We start from the raw sequence: 17,035 nt of genomic DNA on the forward strand, positions 1-17,035 counted from the left end.
CTTCTTATCATAACCTGGAGTTGGTTAACGGATGGCAACATATCCACCTTGTTGATTGCATTGCAGTCACAGCCAAAATACTTCCGAATAAGTATGATTTTTTTTACACTCATTTTATGCAAAGCATTACTTTCAATCATTAAATCGCTGACATTGCCTGGTATCTTACATGATTTGGAGTATTTCATTGTGTGTCAATGATCCTTTTTATGGTTCAATCACCATTAATAGTATTTTTACAATTTCAAAAATGAAACCATCAATGCTACATTTTAAATGGAAATGAGAAAATTGAGAATAAAGCTTAAGATCAACTCCGTTGCAGTGGAGATTCATAAATCATACCCTAGTGCCTATTCTTAAGATTTACTTCCTTTCCCTCTAGAAGTTCATATTATTACTTGTTCTATTGATTGAAAGTTGAAACAATGATTTTCAACTTATCCTTTTAAAAAAAAGATTTTCAACTTATGTTCATTTTCCTCTCCTCTCTTTTTCCCTTCATCTTAACAATCCAAACACACATTAAAGCATAATTTCATCATAGACCACATATAAAACACTCCTTCATCTTAACAATTAGCTTATGAAATATTCTTATTTCAATACTTGGAGAGATTAATTTTCTATTTTGTGAGAATCATATATTCTCTATAACCAATTATAAAAACGAATTCTTCGACCCGGATAAGACCACAATAAACGGTAAAACTCTACTTCAAAATATTTAACACTGCTACATTCTCAATATTGATTGCAATCATGAACATCTGAACAAGCGGGAAGAGACACATACAAATTTGACATCCAAGTGTTATTGGGTCTTGAGCAATTAACCTAGACACTCCTTTGCACTACTCCCTCCGTTTTAGGATGTGTTATTTTGGCCAAAAAATTTGTTTTATAATGAATGTTATTTTTGGCTTTTCAAAGTAGAATCAATTATTTTTTCCAATTATATTTTCTAATTATTACTAATACACTACTCCCAAAACATTATCTTCTACTTCAGATTTATTATATTTTGAAACACGCCACAAGTTGACGGGGTTAATTAAGTAAAAATATGTTTTATTTACAACTTTATTTCATACTTTTTTTTTGTTTACAACAACTTTATTTCATTCATTAATTTGTATAGAATACTCTATTTATAGGAAAAAAACAACTTTTTAGATTCATTGAATAACTATTGTATCTGACTTATATATGGATTGATTACATTAGTTATTCAATGAACCAAAAAAGTTTTTTTGTTTATAAATGTGACCAAATGGAGCAATTTTAAACAACACTCATTTTGAAACGGTGTGAGTACATGTTTAATGTTAAAAAATATTTTATCTATCTCAAAATATAAATAAAAATAGGTCAACATAAATTAAACAAGGGTCATGTTAACTTGTGCCCTTGGGACACATGTTAAGCAACTCAAAAATGGAAACATTTTCTTAAATTTTGTGCATTCAATTATTGAAAAGTAAAAAAGTTAAAATTAAATGCATTAATTACAACAAAATATTTTTATTTTGATTCATTAATTTGTGCCTTGAGGGCACAAGTTAACATTTTTCATTAAACAATAATCAATTTTTGTTTATGTTTTGGAACAGTAAAGTAAATAGATACATTGTTTGACACGTGTACTCCATGCTGATCAAAGCAATAATAAAGTAAAGATGCTTTATTTTTTCAAGTCAAAATAGAAATTTTCTTCATCAGCACCAAGGGCAAAATCGTAACACCACATCATCCATATATATATATATATATATATATATATATATATATATTAAAGAAGTCTCACGTGACACCAAGCACAAAAATCATTTCAACACAAAACACAGACAGTGTAGAGAAACATGTGTGGTGGTGCAATTATCTCAGACTTCATCTCAACTGCGGCGGTGGTGGGTGGTTCCCGCCGTGTCACCGCCGACATGTTGTGGCCCAATTTGAGGAAACCCAGTTCCAGAAAACCATTTTTCCTTGACAATGATTTCGAAGCTGAGTTCAGAGACTTTAAGGATGATTCTGATGATGCCAAAGGTTTTACCTTTGGTTTAACTAACAACATATCTTCCAACTCCTTTGTTCGTGGTAACTGTTTCTGTTATTAATCTCATTTTTTATTTTCGTATGCATTTGTTAAATACTATCATTTCCCACTTTTTTTTTTTAATTTAAACAAAAAGTTCTGTTTTTGTGTGTGAGATTTTTGAGTATGAATTGATGTATGATTTTTTTTTTACTATCATGCCCCACATTTTTATTTATGTGATTTAATTTTATGAGGTTTGTATTGTCCATAAAATTTTAATTCTGGCATTTTAGATCTTGGCAATCACTTGAGGATTATTTGTTTTTTTCTTGCCGTATGATTTATTTTTCGAGTTGATTGAAAATAAGGGATTAATCCTTTGTATTTGTTTTTTAATGTAATTTTTTTAAGTTAATGTTTCTGAGCTTTGAATGAGCTTTTCTGACTGCAGGAAATCACACAACTTGGAATGTTTTTTATAGATCCAAGTTGGGACCTTCAATTTTTCTAGGGTTCTTGGTGTTGGTTTTGTTTTTCTGTTCAGTCAAGTTGAACTTTTGCAAAGTGATAGACATGATCTAATGGAACTAGTCTTTGTTTAATTGATCTGAAATTGTAAAAATTTGAGGACCATAATTGAACTTTATCATCTGTTTTGTTAATTGTTATAAAAATGTTATAAGCCGTTCGTGATTTGGTATTTGCCATAAGGTTAGCTTATCATTAGATTTTGCTAGCTCTTTTGCTTCTGTTTTGGGTATTAATCCAATGTTTAATGAGATAAATAATGTTGCATGCTTTAGATTTTGTAATGAGATAAAAAATGTGAGATGAGAGAAGACATGTAGATTTTGTATTATGGAGAGTAGATCAGTTGGAGGATAGTCAGATCACTAGAGGCAGAGGAAGACCTATAAAAATTATAAGAGAATCTAGCAGGAAAGATTTAGAGATTAATTTGTTGGATCCAAATATGGTTTATGATAGAAAATTATGGTGTAATTTGATCTATGTAGCCAACCTCACTTGGTGGGAAGGCATGGTTGCTGTTGTTGTTGATGCTTTAGATTGTTCATTAAATTTATATAAAATTTAAATGATTGATCTAATTTTATCATGTTATATTGTTATTATTTAAACTAATTTCGAACTGTGTGGTAGGATCAAGTGCTGCAAAAGTTGTTGCATCGAAATCAAACGAGCAAGGTGAAAAGGAATTGAAGAGAAAGAGGAAGAATCAGTATAGGGGTATCCGCCAACGTCCATGGGGAAAATGGGCAGCTGAGATCCGTGACCCGAGAAAAGGAGTTCGTGTTTGGCTTGGAACTTTCAACACTGCTGAAGAAGCTGCAAGAGCCTACGATGCTGAAGCTAGGCGAATCCGTGGCAAGAAAGCCAAGGTGAATTTCCCTGAAGAGGTTCCAAATGCTTCCTCAAAACGTCTCAAGACAAATTCTGAGGCACAGCTGTTGGACAAAAATCTGAACTCTTTCAAGTGCGAAAATATGGAGAACTACTATTCCCCAGTGAATCAGGTGGAACAGAGACCATTGGTTAACGACCAATGTGCTAATGTCGGACCCTTTGCTGGAAACGGTGTTCAGCTTGCATCTGCTGATGTTACTGCATATTTCAGTTCGGAGTATTCGAGCAATTCGTTTGATTATCCTGATCTATGTTGGGGTGAACAAGGCCCGAAAACACCTGAGATTTCATCTGTGTTTTCTGCTCCTATAGAAGGCGAATCTCAGAAGAATCTGCTGTCTGACAACTCTCAGGATATGCTACCTATGCAAAATGATTCAGCAAAGACACACTCTGAGGAGCTTGCAGATATCGAATCCCAGCTGAAATTCTTTGAGAACTCGTTTGATGATAACTGGAGTGATGCTTCATTGGCAGCTTTGCTTAGTGAAGATATAACTCAGGATTGTGGAAACACAGTGGATCTTTGGAGCTTTGATGACCTACCTTCCACCGCAGGCGGAGTTTTCTGAACAACATTCACCTGGCCGGTTATGTAAATAAAACTACAAGTTAGTAACTTACATTTTACGTTCAGTTTTGGTTTTGTTAATTTTGTTTCTTTAAGGTGGAGAGTTGTTGTTTAACTATGTTATGAATTGTTTTCAGGATCCTTGGTTTTTTACATTGTTGATGGAATCAGAACAAAAACATGTTACCGGCTTTATGTAAGCGTGGAGTTTTATTCTCTTTCGGCAAATACATTATTTATAGGTTTTTAGGCATCCTTTTGTCTTGTCATAAACCTTTTGAGGATTTTCAAGTTTAATGTTTATAAGGATTATGTTTATGGATGATATAATTGTAAACTTGCTTGTTTTTCATTATGACAATTTTTTATGACCAACACAGTTTTGTCTGTTGGGGATGATTTCGTATTACATGAATGATTTTGCTTCGTGTGTGATTGTGAATCAACTACCCTTAAATCATGAATAGATGCTTTAGGCATATAGCATGTGTTGAAATTTGACTTTGGTTCAAATAATGTGTAGTAGTTTTTGAATTCTTGGCTATGTATGCAGAGATTTTGATGTAATATATGTTCTTGACCATGGTAGTGTAGAGCTCTTTTGTGGTTTGTTTTTTAATTAGAGGTTTAAGTACTTGGGAAGTTGGAATAAAATCCGATCCTTTTTCTTTTTGACAAGGGGAAAATTGATACTTAAACCCAAATGTTCAGTATATTGCACTAGAGATCAACTGCACTGACGATTCTTACTTCTGATAAATGTATGGTGATATGGTTGCTACTTGCTACAAGCAACCACAATGACTTTCACAAAATGGTTAAAAAAACATATTCTTGCAAATGTTCTTGGAGCCAATGCACAGGTTGTGTACAAAACTTTTTGGTTACCTCATCATTATTTGAGTATGGCTCTGTTTGGTAAAATTAGCTGATAGCTGATAAGCTAGCTGATAGCTTTTAGCTGATAAGCTAGCTGATAGCTTTTAGCTGATAAGCTAGTTGAAGTGTTTGGTAAAATTAGCTGATAGCTTTTGCTTTGAATAATAAGGGTAAATATGGAAGAAAAAATGAGAAGCTAAAAGCTATAAGCTCAAAAGCTACTTGAAGTAGCTTCTGAAAAATAGCTTATAAGCTCCTGAAATAAGCTATAAGCTCGTTGTACCAAACAGAGCTAAAGTGTTACCAAACAGAGCTTTTTTTGTCAAATGAGCTTATAAGCTAAAAGCTAAGAGCTAAAAGCTCTTTTTTTGGGTTTACCAAACAGAGCCTATATAGAACACACATGCACACACACTCTCCCTCTTTTATGGTGTGGATGAAAAGTGTCTCTGAAGTTTGCTTTTCATTGTTCAGGAGCCACACCATATCCACAGAGATGTTATGATGGAAAACATGTCCAAGCAGTTTAGTGAACATACAAAGACCCTCTCCAATTCGGCTGTTAATTTTAGGATAATATTTGTGTAACTTTTTAGACTAGCACTGAAGCAAGTAAATGACAATATTAAGTATTAGTCTTCATGTGATCATTGTACAATCCTATCATCTACTACCTAGAGTATCTGATAGTCGTTTGTAATAACTGTCTTAAATTTTTGTGTTAGGGAGTTACAAGGTATTCAGGTAATTATAAAACAGCAATGAAAGAAGTAATTCCATGCGAACATTATAGTAGTATATCCAAGTACTGGTGCAACGAGATATAGTTTTATCTGTTACTAAACGAATTCAGACAAGCTCATTTGCTTTCTCTGAGTTGTTTGAGGCAATGAAAACAGCTTGTTGCAGGCTCACACACAGAGTACCTTTGAATTTAAAGAAGTCAACATTTAGTAAAATACTCCTTCCTTCCCAAAACAAGTGACATAGTTTGACTATGTACACTATATAACATACTTCGATCATATTCTTCTATTATATAAAGACAAATACATTAACTTACGTGAGATTTGGATGGAGTTATATCTTCCTAGCTGAAGGTTAAACACACCAAATACAAGTCAAAAATCTTCATTTTTCTTTTGAAAAATGTACTCAGACAAAATTCAATAACTTGGGTAAATAATTTGCAAAGCGTTCTTTCTAGATGGTATTGGGCGAAACCAGAAGCTAACTTGAGTTCAGAGGTTGAACTAATTGTGGGAAATAATTGTTCCAAATTATTTATATTTGTGAAAGTGTTGCTCTTTGATCACACAAACAGAAAAGAAAGAAAAAAAAGTAGAAAATATTTATGTTATTTATTTTTATTTTTTTTGTGACCAAATAAATTGTTAAGTCTTTGTAATGTGTAAATGGTATGGCATCAAACAATCAATCATCTACTACCTGGAGTATCCGATAGTCTTGACATGTTACAACTGGTTTACATTTTTGGTAGGGAGTTACAGATACAGGGTAGTTAGGTGCTTATAGAACAGCCATGAAAGACGTAATTTCATCATACATCTAAACTACTGGTGCAACACGATTTCATTTTATCTGTTACTGAACTAAATCATACCAGCTCATTTACTTTCTTTGATTCAAAGGATACAATATTCAGTAAAATAATAGTGAATCTTACAAAGTCGGAAAGTAACGAAGTGATCATCTGAACACAGCGATTTATACATTCATTTTTGCCATAGTTGGATGGCACTATATCTTCCTAGCTGAAGATTAGACACCCCAAATACAACTCCAAAATCTTCATTTTGCTTTTGAAAAATGTACTCAGACAAAAGCTTCACTAACTTGGGCAAATAAATTCCGAGACTTCTTTCTGGATGGGGCTGGGCGAAACAGAAGAGATCTTGAGTTCAGAGGTTGAATCAATGGTGGGATGGGAACAGAGAGATTTGCCACTACACTATGCAACAAAGCTTTGCATCAATGGAAGCCAAACATATGCAAAAGGCCTGGTAACCAGTCAAAGGATATCTGCAGATTGACAGAGGAAATGGTACTGGCTATGAAACCCCGCCTCTTCAAAACACATTAAGGTCAATAAAACAAGAAAAATTTGAATTGATACCTGTAGTCCATAACAAAATTAGATTTTCCTACCCTCCCTAGCTGCAGGATTGTCTGCTTCCCATTCTCCTAATCATAGCAAACACAAATCAGCTAAGTAGACAACATAACTAACCGAGTTGTTATAACATAAAAACCCTTCCGGGTTCCGGCGTCAATGATGTTACCTCTAACGTGAGCTGAAAGTTTTTAACGGATCTCTGGATTCCAAGTCCTGGCCTTCCTTTATCTCTATAGTCAAGCTCAAATTGCTTTGTACTCTTGATGAAGGAAGACAATACAAATTAATGAAAATCAATATCAATGGCTTGGCTAGCTATAAATGACAAAGAAACTTCCCCTAAGTGAGGCTCCTCCTACCTTGTTATAGAGTGGATCCCTTGAGAATAGTTGATGCACTTTGTCCATTTTTCCTTCCCAATTCATTGGCAGTCCCTTAATGTGTTGTACCTGAACCCCCAATTTTATTGTTAGTAATAAAGAGATATTGTTGTAATTGAACTGTAAACAATGTGAGTATGCAGACTGACGACACAGTAGATGTGATCATGATTCATGATATTATTGAAAATGAATCTAACTAACCTGGTTGGTGTTCTTGAAAGACATAGATTGATGATTGGGTATATAAGCTTTGATGCTTCTGTGAGTTCCTGTACATGTTGCTATTGTAGGTACATACCTGCAAAATGATGTACTAGTTAGTTAGCAGAGAAGAATGAGGCGGCCAGGCCAGGTGGAGATTGAGAGATTTAGGCTTACTCAACAACAGCAAGAGGTGGTTTACTACTGCGGGGCTTATGGCGATGATATCCCTGATCCCAAATGTGGTATTTCGAACCGGTGAGGTTAGCGGTAACTGTACCGAGAAAAGTATCATCATCATCATCAGAATTGGAGAGTAGTCCTTTGAGATTCTGAGCTACTGTGAAGTGAGACCTCCCACTCCGGCGCTTGTGGTGGGCCACAGCCAGTTTCCTATTCTGCCGTCCCTGACCTTCCTACAATAATAATAATATGTTGATTAAATAGCAAAGTGATATTATACTATACATAGAATAGAATAGAATGGTAGTGAATAATACATTACATACATAGGTATAAAGAGAGAAGAAATTGGGACCGGAGAGACCCTGAGGAGTTGGTTCCTTAACAATAACACAAGTACACCTTCCAATATCTATAGGCAATGGTCTACATATCAAAGACTTGTTGGGTAAAGTAGACCAGGAGGAAGCAGGAGCAGCAGCTTCAGAGTCGGAGTGGTCCCAAATTTTCAAAGAGCTGGAAAAGTGGGAAGAATCAGAAGAAGGAATAGGATCGTTGATTTGCATGCAGAACTGTAATGAGGAAGGCTTAAGAATCCTCGTGTTTGTTGAAAATGAGTTGGATTTTGGAAGAGAAACAACATTGGCATTTTCCTTGTTCTTGTTGCTGCAGCTACGACTATGCCTCAGCTGAACGTTGGTGTCAATCTCGCTGAGGGGATTTGAAAACATACGACCAAGGGTTTGGTTTTGGTTTTTCTTCATTGCTTCCTTTCTTGTTGTTCAACTTGGTTGATTCAATTCACTAAGTAGTGTAGTGGTGTTAGTTCGGTGGGTGGGTGGTGGGTCCTACTGCATAGCCTTTATTATTATGCTTTCGTTTGAATTTGAAAACGCTTTGGAGAACGCCCTCTCTGTCTGTTTTTCCCAATTTTCGTTTCTCTTTGCTAACGGTCGGTAACCATTACCATATATTCAATTCCATCTCTTTTTTTATTTTATTTTTGAGGGTATTTCCATCTCATCTTTTAGTTTCACAAATGATACTACTTTTACAAACATTTTGGATGGATAACTTTTCAAACAATTTTTTTTTTTTTTAGAAAGTCAATAGAGAGGGAGTAAAATTATAGCCAAGAGTATGAGAGAATTATCACCAAATAACTGTACAAATGTATTTTTGTACAAATAGGTATCCATTTTTTTTCTTTTTTCAACGAAGGTTCTTAATAGGTGGTTAATATTCTATACGTTTATTTCTTTTTAACTTGTTTTAATTAATTCTATTGAAAATATATTCTTAGAGAATCATGATTATTATGAATGAATTTTTTGCAAAAAAAAAAAAAAAAATACAAGAAAGACATTTGAATGATTAAAAGGAACATGTTTATTGATTTCTAAGAACATAAAAAATCTTAGAACCGGTCTTGGCCCACTCATGTGTTTGTTATTTGTGACCTGGCTACTCATACCTGTCCTTGCTCCTCCGTGAAAATATTGAAACCATCCATCCGTAAACATGTGTAGGACAATTATTTCAGGTTAGTGTGGTCTCTATTTTCTACACCATTTCTCCATCAATTTTTTAGGATATGTGTTCCAGTTTCTGGATTTTTATAGGGTTTGTGGTCCCTAAGTTCAATTTTGTTACTACTTCACTTCAGTGTGACTGTGGTTCTTGTTCTTTTACTATCCTACTTTACTTTAGTGGGTCGTGTCCCTACTTTTGGTACTAGTTTTGTCCATGCTTATCGTGCGTGTACTTCATGTGTTTCAGATGAGCTTGTTATTTTGTGTTCTTTGTTGGTTTGTTTATACTCTCTTATAATAGATAACGGATGGTTTAAATGAATTTCTGCATAAACATTCAGCGCATATAATCATATGGAAAGTGAAGATGATGCAAATGAAGACCCTAATAAAGATGTAGGAAGGTTCTCTTATTAGACCGAAGAACTTACAGAACTTATTAGCTATTCAAATGGAAGAGAATAAATCAAGAAGATTTACATTTCCACAAATTAAGGTTGAAACTCAGTTTGGACAAGTTGGATTGGTTATAAGGATGAAGCTTGTAGCTTTGCCTAAATTTAAAAAATTGTGAAAGACCAAAACTTCTTTCCATTCTTTCAATCCTTAAAATTACTTTTTTTTACAAGAAAAAAAACTCAAAATTACTTGTTTAAAAGAAATAATAAATTACATATGCAAAGTAAAATCGCTACAAAAAAAAAAAGTGAGAACTTCATTATTTTTCATCTTTTTATATTCACTCACCAAAAAAAAAAGGCCACGTTAAATGTTCATATTCTCTCATAGAACATGTGTATAACTTGTTTTTCAGAGATTTTGAATGCAAAAACAAGTGTTATTAACGTGCACTCTTCCTTACTCCTCCATATCTGTCTATCTAGCTTCTGTACATAATCCGGAGTCAAGATCCTCTACATTTTTTACCTCCTTCATTCTTTCCATTACCAAAGTTTTGGAAATATAACTACAATAATGTGACATTTGGTGGATCCAATTATTTAATATCCACTTCAAAACTCTTGAAAAACTATAGTAATGTACAGGGGAAAATGGAGAGGATCCTAACTCCACAATCCGTTACTCCTCTCCTTTGGGGAGAGAAAAAAATAGAATTCTCATTAATGAGATATTTCGTTTTTCTCTAGTAAAAGGAACCAAAGCCTAAATCAGGGAAGATAGCTAAAAACACTGTCATATAAACTAAACCAATACAAAATCATTAGTAAATAAATGGTAAAATACGCCAATCCAAATCAGAAACTCTACCACATAAATTTCCCTAGAAAGACAGAAGAAAAATTGCAAACCACCCTCCTTGGAAAAAGGAGAAAAGCCTGAACAAAAACTATGAATCATTGTAGGTTAGTGATTTAATCCTCAAAATCCCCAGCATTTTCCAGTAAGTAGTTGGCTGCCAATTGCTCATCACGGTCACATGCCAAAAATGCCTCTATGACAGAGGCTCTATCAAATCCCATAGCCTCTAGCTGCATGTCATAGGTAAAAATGAATCAGCACATATGGCAAATCAATTTCATTTTTTTGCAAAGGCATAAGGTAAATCAATTGAAATGAAAAGAGCGCATATCATTCTTAAAAAAAAAAAAAAAAAAAAAGATATACCCTTCCGATTGCCTCCTGCTCAGCTGGCGTCACATTAACAGCATGAGGCATGTCTTGCTCCGCCTGATCAAAATTATCTCTAATAGAAGAAAGAGAGTTAGATTTATAAATAAACTAGTAAACTACTAGATGAATACTTCAATCTTAAATGCTACAGATGCTTCCTGGATTAGATACCACAACAGGTCAAAACATTACCTTCATGTCACAAACATGGCAAAGACGAGTTAGGATCCTCTCCATTTATTTTTATAAATGGAGATTGCCATTTAGAAAGAGATACACACAAAATATAGATGTGGGTCCTACCAACAAGTGGGTCCCAACATCATTAATTAGTTTCAAATTGTATTGTTTCTTTATCTCTCCAAATGGTAGGAATGGAGATCTAAAATGGAGAGGATCTTGACTCGGCAAAGACTACAACTAATAAAACCGAAAAGTTATTTATAATAGAAGCATGACTATGGGATTAAGTAATGATTGTAAAATGCAAAGATGGCATGTTAAACTATCACAGACCATACATGGAAAGCAGTATACTCACCCTTCAGTACCGTCCATGGGTTCATTTATCAACTGAAGAAACTCAGAATGATGCTCGTCAATAAGTCTCAAGAGACCTGGATTTTGCTTTCCGAGCTCCTGAAGTACAGGCTGCAATAGAAATTATCTCAGACATTGACAAACAAATGACCAAAAGACAGGTATTAGATGATTGAGAAAATAGATAGTTAGATACCTGGAGAATTTGTGGATTGGATTGCACCATTGTCCGCAATGCTTGAAACTAAATATGCAGAAGATGGATGTGTCAAACATAAATTTTTTAACAGTGTATTATAAATGATGAAACAAAATGCCTACCTGGGGATTGTTCCTCAAGAAGTCAAGCGAACCAGCTCCAGCACCAGAAATTGTCTCCTGAAAGAGTTTCAACTCAAAATAAAGTACAAAGTAACGGCAAAAGATGTAAATGACAAGGTACAATGACTTTTGTTAATCCATGCAAATTATTATTTTTACCTGTGGAAACATATTCAAGGGAGACGAGTTAGGGACCCCAGGAACAACTCCGGTAGTGACCCCACCTGTTTCAGTTGGATTACTTGGGTATTGAGCAGCCGGTACAGCAATTTCTGCTGCTTCAGGAATTCCCTGCATATAAATAATTGTTAAATCAAATCAAATAAGATAAATCACAAGGTTCAAGCAAATAGAATCAACAATGAGCAGTTTAGGCATACAGAATACAAGTAATCTACAGCACGCTCTGGATTATTGAAAGCAGCACGAAGAGCACGATTGACGGTATCCCTGTCCCAGCTGCCACCACCCATGTCCATAAGTTGTTGAATAGTCTGCTCAAGATTACTTCCAGCAACTAAATTTGAAGCAGCCTGTCCATAAGTATCTGTAGTGACACTGCAAAAATGACATTGAAATGTATTTCAGAAGGTTTGACGACAGGATAGAGGTAAATGGCAAACAACTCAATTTGTTTATTGCAGCAAGAGGATAAGACATTTATGAACACTATTTTAATTTAGGGTGTAACTATAATTAGGAAACTTGAGTTAGTATGTAGGGATTTAGGTTTACTTAGGTCTATCTAGTACAGCATTCCCTGTGGTTCGATTAGGATTCTATTCTTCATTTTAGACTAGGATTTTCTCAGCCTAAAGTTAGGGTTACTCACAATGGTATGAGCCTACAAGAATTGTTCAAGTATAAGGCATGTTAACTGTTTTTTGAGAATCTTGCATTATTATTGAACAGAACTTTGGTAATTTGAGCATTTTTTATCAGTTTGAAAGTGATTGTACTCTAGACTCTAGAGTGATGTGTCTGATTAGTGAGAAATCAGAAGATTGATAAACAAGTTGAAGATGACAGCTGAAGTGATGTCTGAATGCAGTCAGGGTGAATGAAGTTGTACACAAGTCTGGCCTTTCTCATGGCAATGAGACAGAAAATGATAAATTACATTGTACCAGCCCAAAAACATTTGTACAACCCCAACTTAGGATTGGGCAGAATTGGCCTTCCCTTCAGAGCTTTGAACGAAACAAAAACTAATCAGATCACAGAAAATCATCAGGCTAGCCCAATTTAATTTTACCATGACCTGGTCTATTGGCTTGCCCTTATAGTTTTGAGAGAGAGAAATAATTGAATAGATGGCATCACATCAGTCAAATATTAATTATAATATTAGACCAGGCCAAATTCAAATTACAACCATAACTTTTAGCATCAAGAATGTATTACTGATTATAAGAATGGTTTGTGATAGCCTTCATCAGACAAAATCTACATAAAGATGGTATATAGTGTGTCGTACATTAATGACTACAAACAGTATAACCAGAGAAACATAGAGACAAAAGTCATACTTTGTAGGTGCCACAACTGCAGGAGATGCGTTGTTGTTTGCAGATCTGCAGAGCCAAATAAAATAAGTTACGAAAAAACATAAGTTTATGGAAAAGCTACACGGAGAACTATTTCAAATAACTCACTGAGTCTGTACTACAGGTGTGGAATCTGGTGTTGGCACAGTTATAGGTGGATTGCTAGCGGTCTGTCACACATGCACAGTCACTAACTCATACAAGAGGAAAAAAACTCAAATACCAAAAAGATATTAAAAAATGAGCAAGCAACATGCCTGAGTAGATGAAGTTCCAGCAGATCCCAAGGCTTTACTCTGCAAATAGAACAGTAAAATGGTAGATTGTGGTTAAAGACGAATTAAACAGTATTTTGCAACTAAATTTATATTCTACATCCTAAATTGGCCCCAGAGAGAGGGTGACGTAGTGTTTTTTGGGATCTAATTTAGGTTTTAATTTTAAAAACAGAGCTTTTGATTAGAAATTATTTTTTCCTTCAGGGACTTTATACTCTTCTGGTTAATCTTAGCACGTACTCGGAAATCTTGTTTAGGTTGAATTGTGTGATGAACATGAAGCAACATGTGAGAGAAGCGGGCTCCAAATGCAGGCTAGTTCTATCTTGGAGCATATTATTAAAGTGTTCAATTATTTGCAAACACTTGACACACTTTTTGACATAATACTAATATCGATATTAGTTTTCTCATGAGACTACCTAAAACCTAATCTGTTGAGAACTCTACACCTAATCTGTTGAGAACTCTACCCTATAGTTTTGCTAGAGGTATCTTGTAGGCTATGTTGTTAATCCCAGACAGAGTCACGTGGTGCTGAGCCCCTAAAATGCTATAGTGGTATAGCGGATAGCGGCTATCGCAAATACTAAACATCAATGTACAAAGCAAACACAAATACTCAAAAATAGAAAAATACACAAAATCAAAGAGACCATCATACTCAATAATTAAAGAACCTAAAGTACATAGCAATAAAACTTAACATAGAAGAACATAACAACATTGAAGTAAAGTAGGAAGAAGAACAAGACAGTTGTGTGTGAGCAAGAACACAACAGGATGAAGAACTGAACATTACTCTTAAAAGGATTCAAATTGACATTAACACCCTTCAAAAAGAGGATTTGAATTGACATTTACACCCTTTAGAAAAAGGATTCGAATTGACATTTACACCCTTCAAAAAAAGGATTTAAGGAGTGATACACCGAAATCCTAATAGCGGACGCGATAGGGCATTAGGGCCGCAACAACCGGTATTGCTGACAGCGGCTTGCAGGCCAAAAGCGTTGCACCAAACTCCACCACGGCTACACTATTCTGCTATAGTGGCACTATTGACAACATACCTTGTATTGTATGTTTATTATTCTACATCAATCACATCCATGCTGCATTAAATTCTTATATTTTCATGCTCTTAAATTATCACACTCCATCGCTACAGCTCTTTTTCGATGAGCATAAATCTCTTAAAATTTTAATTAGAATGTTATATATAATTAGGATTTATCTAGAATTGTGATGAATGTTGTCGACAGAGGAATAGAGTGAAAGGCCATTAAACAACTTATAAGTGGAGGCAACCCTGATAGTGCAAAATTCAGCCCCTAAATTGAAAGTAATTTAGATTGAAATAGAGATCCATAATAATAATAATACCTTACTAAGCATGACAACAAGAAAGCCATCTTCAGAGACTTTATTGTCAGCTAAAGTAGTTTCATCTTTGAGAACTTTTCCATTGTGAATCAGCAATTGTTGTCCGCATGGGTAATTATCTTTTCCTTGAATGTCTTCAATATTCTTTTTTACAGCCATTATCTGATAATAACAAAACAAAAACAAAAAAATTGAATGAATATTGGGGGAATTCTTCTTGAATCAAAGAATGTTAATAAACATACATACCGAATCAGAAGGATGAACTCTGATTTCGAAATGGCTCCCTTTCAAAGTCTTCACTGTGAGCTTCATGACTGACACCGATCCGGAATCGAATGGAATAATGGAATCTACAAACCCTAGCAATAGTCGTATACTTTCCTCTTTTTCACCCACCACGCTCTTCTCTTCTTCCCTTCTCTTCTTTTTCTTTTCTTCTTTTTCCTTCCGTATACTACCTTTCCTTTCTTTTTCTTTTTTTATAATAAAATTAAAAAAAAAAAAAATTAAATAAGGTTATTGATTCTTAACAAATACCCATTTATTAGGATTTTCCTTATATTAATTAAGTGATGAAAATCCTAAAAAAAAATTATGATTATAAGCAATGGGTGTTTAGTGTGTCTTTTATTCAACTCTTACTAGGTTTCATGAGGAAAAAACTGTTTGGTGTTTTGGTAGGCGATTTTATTCTTCGTTGTTGATAGTTGGTTTGTCTTTGCAATATTGCATAGGAAGATTTGGACTGATTCTATAATGGGTAGGACTGATCAAGCAAGGGTAAAATGTTATTTGAGGATTACATGATTTTGAATTTTTAGGTTGCCTATTTTGAGACTTTGAATTGAGTATTGATCGAACATTCTGTCATGATTGTTTGATGGGAGACAAAGTCAGTGATTTTGTTGTTACTTAATGATACTTAATGAATTCAAAATATGATACCGATGTGAATGGATGTGTAGAGAGTCTTAATAGGAATGAATGAAAAGTGAAGATTGTGGTAATACACATCATCAAATCCGATTAAAATGCTGCTAAAAGGAAGGAGAAATAAAAGCTTCTGGAAACCTTTAGTTCCAAGGTCAAATTTAAAGTTTTGAATGATGACTATTAACAAAAATTTGAATTGATGTCAGAGCTTGCACATGATTATGCACGTATTGAGGGTGAAAATGTCAAGATACAGAGGAAAAGGGTCAATGTAGATATTTAGAAGATCGAGAGTGATATAGAAAGGTTGAAGATCAATGATTTGAAAATATTAATGATAGATACATCTTATATGAAACTACAACCTCATTAATTATTGTTCAACATGATTAAAGGAAAATATGGAATTGATTGATATGACTAGCCATTATTAAAACTAGGCGTTATTCAGAGACATATATATATATATATATATAATTTTAGCATGCCAAATTAGCTTCACAATTCCTCTATACAATTTTTTATCATCTTATATTCGGTATCAACTTCTCTTCGCATTTATCCTTCCAACCCTTCCCACATTGCAAAAAAGTTCATGGATTATATGAATGACGACATGGATGCAGAACTCGTGAGACTTTTCTTTGAAAGTCAAGCGTAAGAAGAAGTCGCGAGCTTCAATAGGCTTAGGCGTATGAAAAGGAATGTAGAGAGGAATATTGAATACAGACATGCTTGATTATTCAATAATTATACTTCAGAAGCTCATGTATACATGAATGAGCAATTTCGTCAAAGGTACCAAATGCATAAACATGTGTTTCTTCATGTTGTTGAAGCTCTCGGTCAACATGACAAGTATACATAATCGAGAGTTAATATAACTGGTAGATCATGTTTTTCACAACTACAAAAATGTGTTGTTGTTATTCGTGTGTTAACATATGAATCATATGTTCCCTGCATAAACGAAGTCAACTCACATATACACCTGTTCACTTAACTATTTCAATTATTTTAGTTATCATCTAATTATTTGACGA

General features: G+C 34.3%; 3 protein-coding genes across 3 annotated transcripts; 1 reads left to right on the plus strand and 2 right to left on the minus strand.

The window, feature by feature from the left end:
- The first annotated feature begins 1,815 nt into the window (after positions 1-1,815).
- On the plus strand, positions 1,816-4,446 carry LOC146951612 (ethylene-responsive transcription factor RAP2-2-like). The gene is made up of 3 exons (XM_085747624.1): positions 1,816-2,100; positions 3,203-4,077; positions 4,175-4,446. The coding sequence occupies exons 1-2, from the start codon at positions 1,863-1,865 to the stop codon at positions 4,036-4,038; spliced, it is 1,074 nt and encodes a 357-aa protein (XP_085603750.1). The 5' UTR covers positions 1,816-1,862; the 3' UTR covers positions 4,039-4,077; positions 4,175-4,446.
- Positions 4,447-6,512: 2,066 nt separating this feature from the next.
- TLP8 (tubby like protein 8) lies at positions 6,513-8,609 on the minus strand. The gene is made up of 7 exons (XM_085747622.1): positions 8,147-8,609; positions 7,815-8,053; positions 7,638-7,734; positions 7,413-7,502; positions 7,220-7,312; positions 7,054-7,121; positions 6,513-6,959 (listed from the first exon to the last, which is right to left on the minus strand). Exons 1-7 carry the CDS (start codon positions 8,582-8,584, stop codon positions 6,884-6,886), a joined length of 1,101 nt encoding a protein of 366 aa, XP_085603748.1. The 5' UTR covers positions 8,585-8,609; the 3' UTR covers positions 6,513-6,883.
- A 1,922-nt stretch (positions 8,610-10,531) lies between these two features.
- Positions 10,532-15,516, minus strand: LOC146951614 (ubiquitin receptor RAD23b-like). Its single transcript, XM_085747623.1, has 12 exons — positions 15,306-15,516; positions 15,057-15,218; positions 13,650-13,688; positions 13,501-13,562; positions 13,375-13,419; positions 12,226-12,403; positions 12,005-12,136; positions 11,846-11,902; positions 11,721-11,768; positions 11,526-11,635; positions 10,979-11,057; positions 10,532-10,842 (listed from the first exon to the last, which is right to left on the minus strand). Exons 1-12 carry the CDS (start codon positions 15,369-15,371, stop codon positions 10,726-10,728), a joined length of 1,095 nt encoding a protein of 364 aa, XP_085603749.1. The 5' UTR covers positions 15,372-15,516; the 3' UTR covers positions 10,532-10,725.
- Positions 15,517-17,035: the final 1,519 nt, after the last annotated feature.

This window comes from Medicago sativa, chromosome 2 (genome assembly GCF_051527215.1).
Source record: "Medicago sativa cultivar Bolivia chromosome 2, Bolivia_mono, whole genome shotgun sequence".
In the NCBI taxonomy this organism is placed as follows: domain Eukaryota; kingdom Viridiplantae; phylum Streptophyta; class Magnoliopsida; order Fabales; family Fabaceae; genus Medicago; species Medicago sativa.

Coding starts and splice junctions, on each gene's coding strand:
- LOC146951612 (XM_085747624.1), top strand. CDS start 1,863: ATGTGTGGTGGTGCAATTATCTCAGACTTCATCTCAACTGCGGCGGTG. Junction 2,101..3,202: donor TTCCAACTCCTTTGTTCGTG/GTAACTGTTTCT, acceptor ACTGTGTGGTAG/GATCAAGTGCTGCAAAAGTT.
- TLP8 (XM_085747622.1), bottom strand. CDS start 8,584: ATGAAGAAAAACCAAAACCAAACCCTTGGTCGTATGTTTTCAAATCCC. Junction 8,054..8,146: donor TCTTCTCTCTTTATACCTAT/GTATGTAATGTA, acceptor TTATTATTGTAG/GAAGGTCAGGGACGGCAGAA. Junction 7,735..7,814: donor CCACCTCTTGCTGTTGTTGA/GTAAGCCTAAAT, acceptor ATCATTTTGCAG/GTATGTACCTACAATAGCAA.
- LOC146951614 (XM_085747623.1), bottom strand. CDS start 15,371: ATGAAGCTCACAGTGAAGACTTTGAAAGGGAGCCATTTCGAAATCAGA. Junction 11,903..12,004: donor CCTTGAATATGTTTCCACAG/GTAAAAATAATA, acceptor AAACTCTTTCAG/GAGACAATTTCTGGTGCTGG. Junction 10,843..10,978: donor AGCAGGAGGCAATCGGAAGG/GTATATCTTTTT, acceptor TATGACATGCAG/CTAGAGGCTATGGGATTTGA.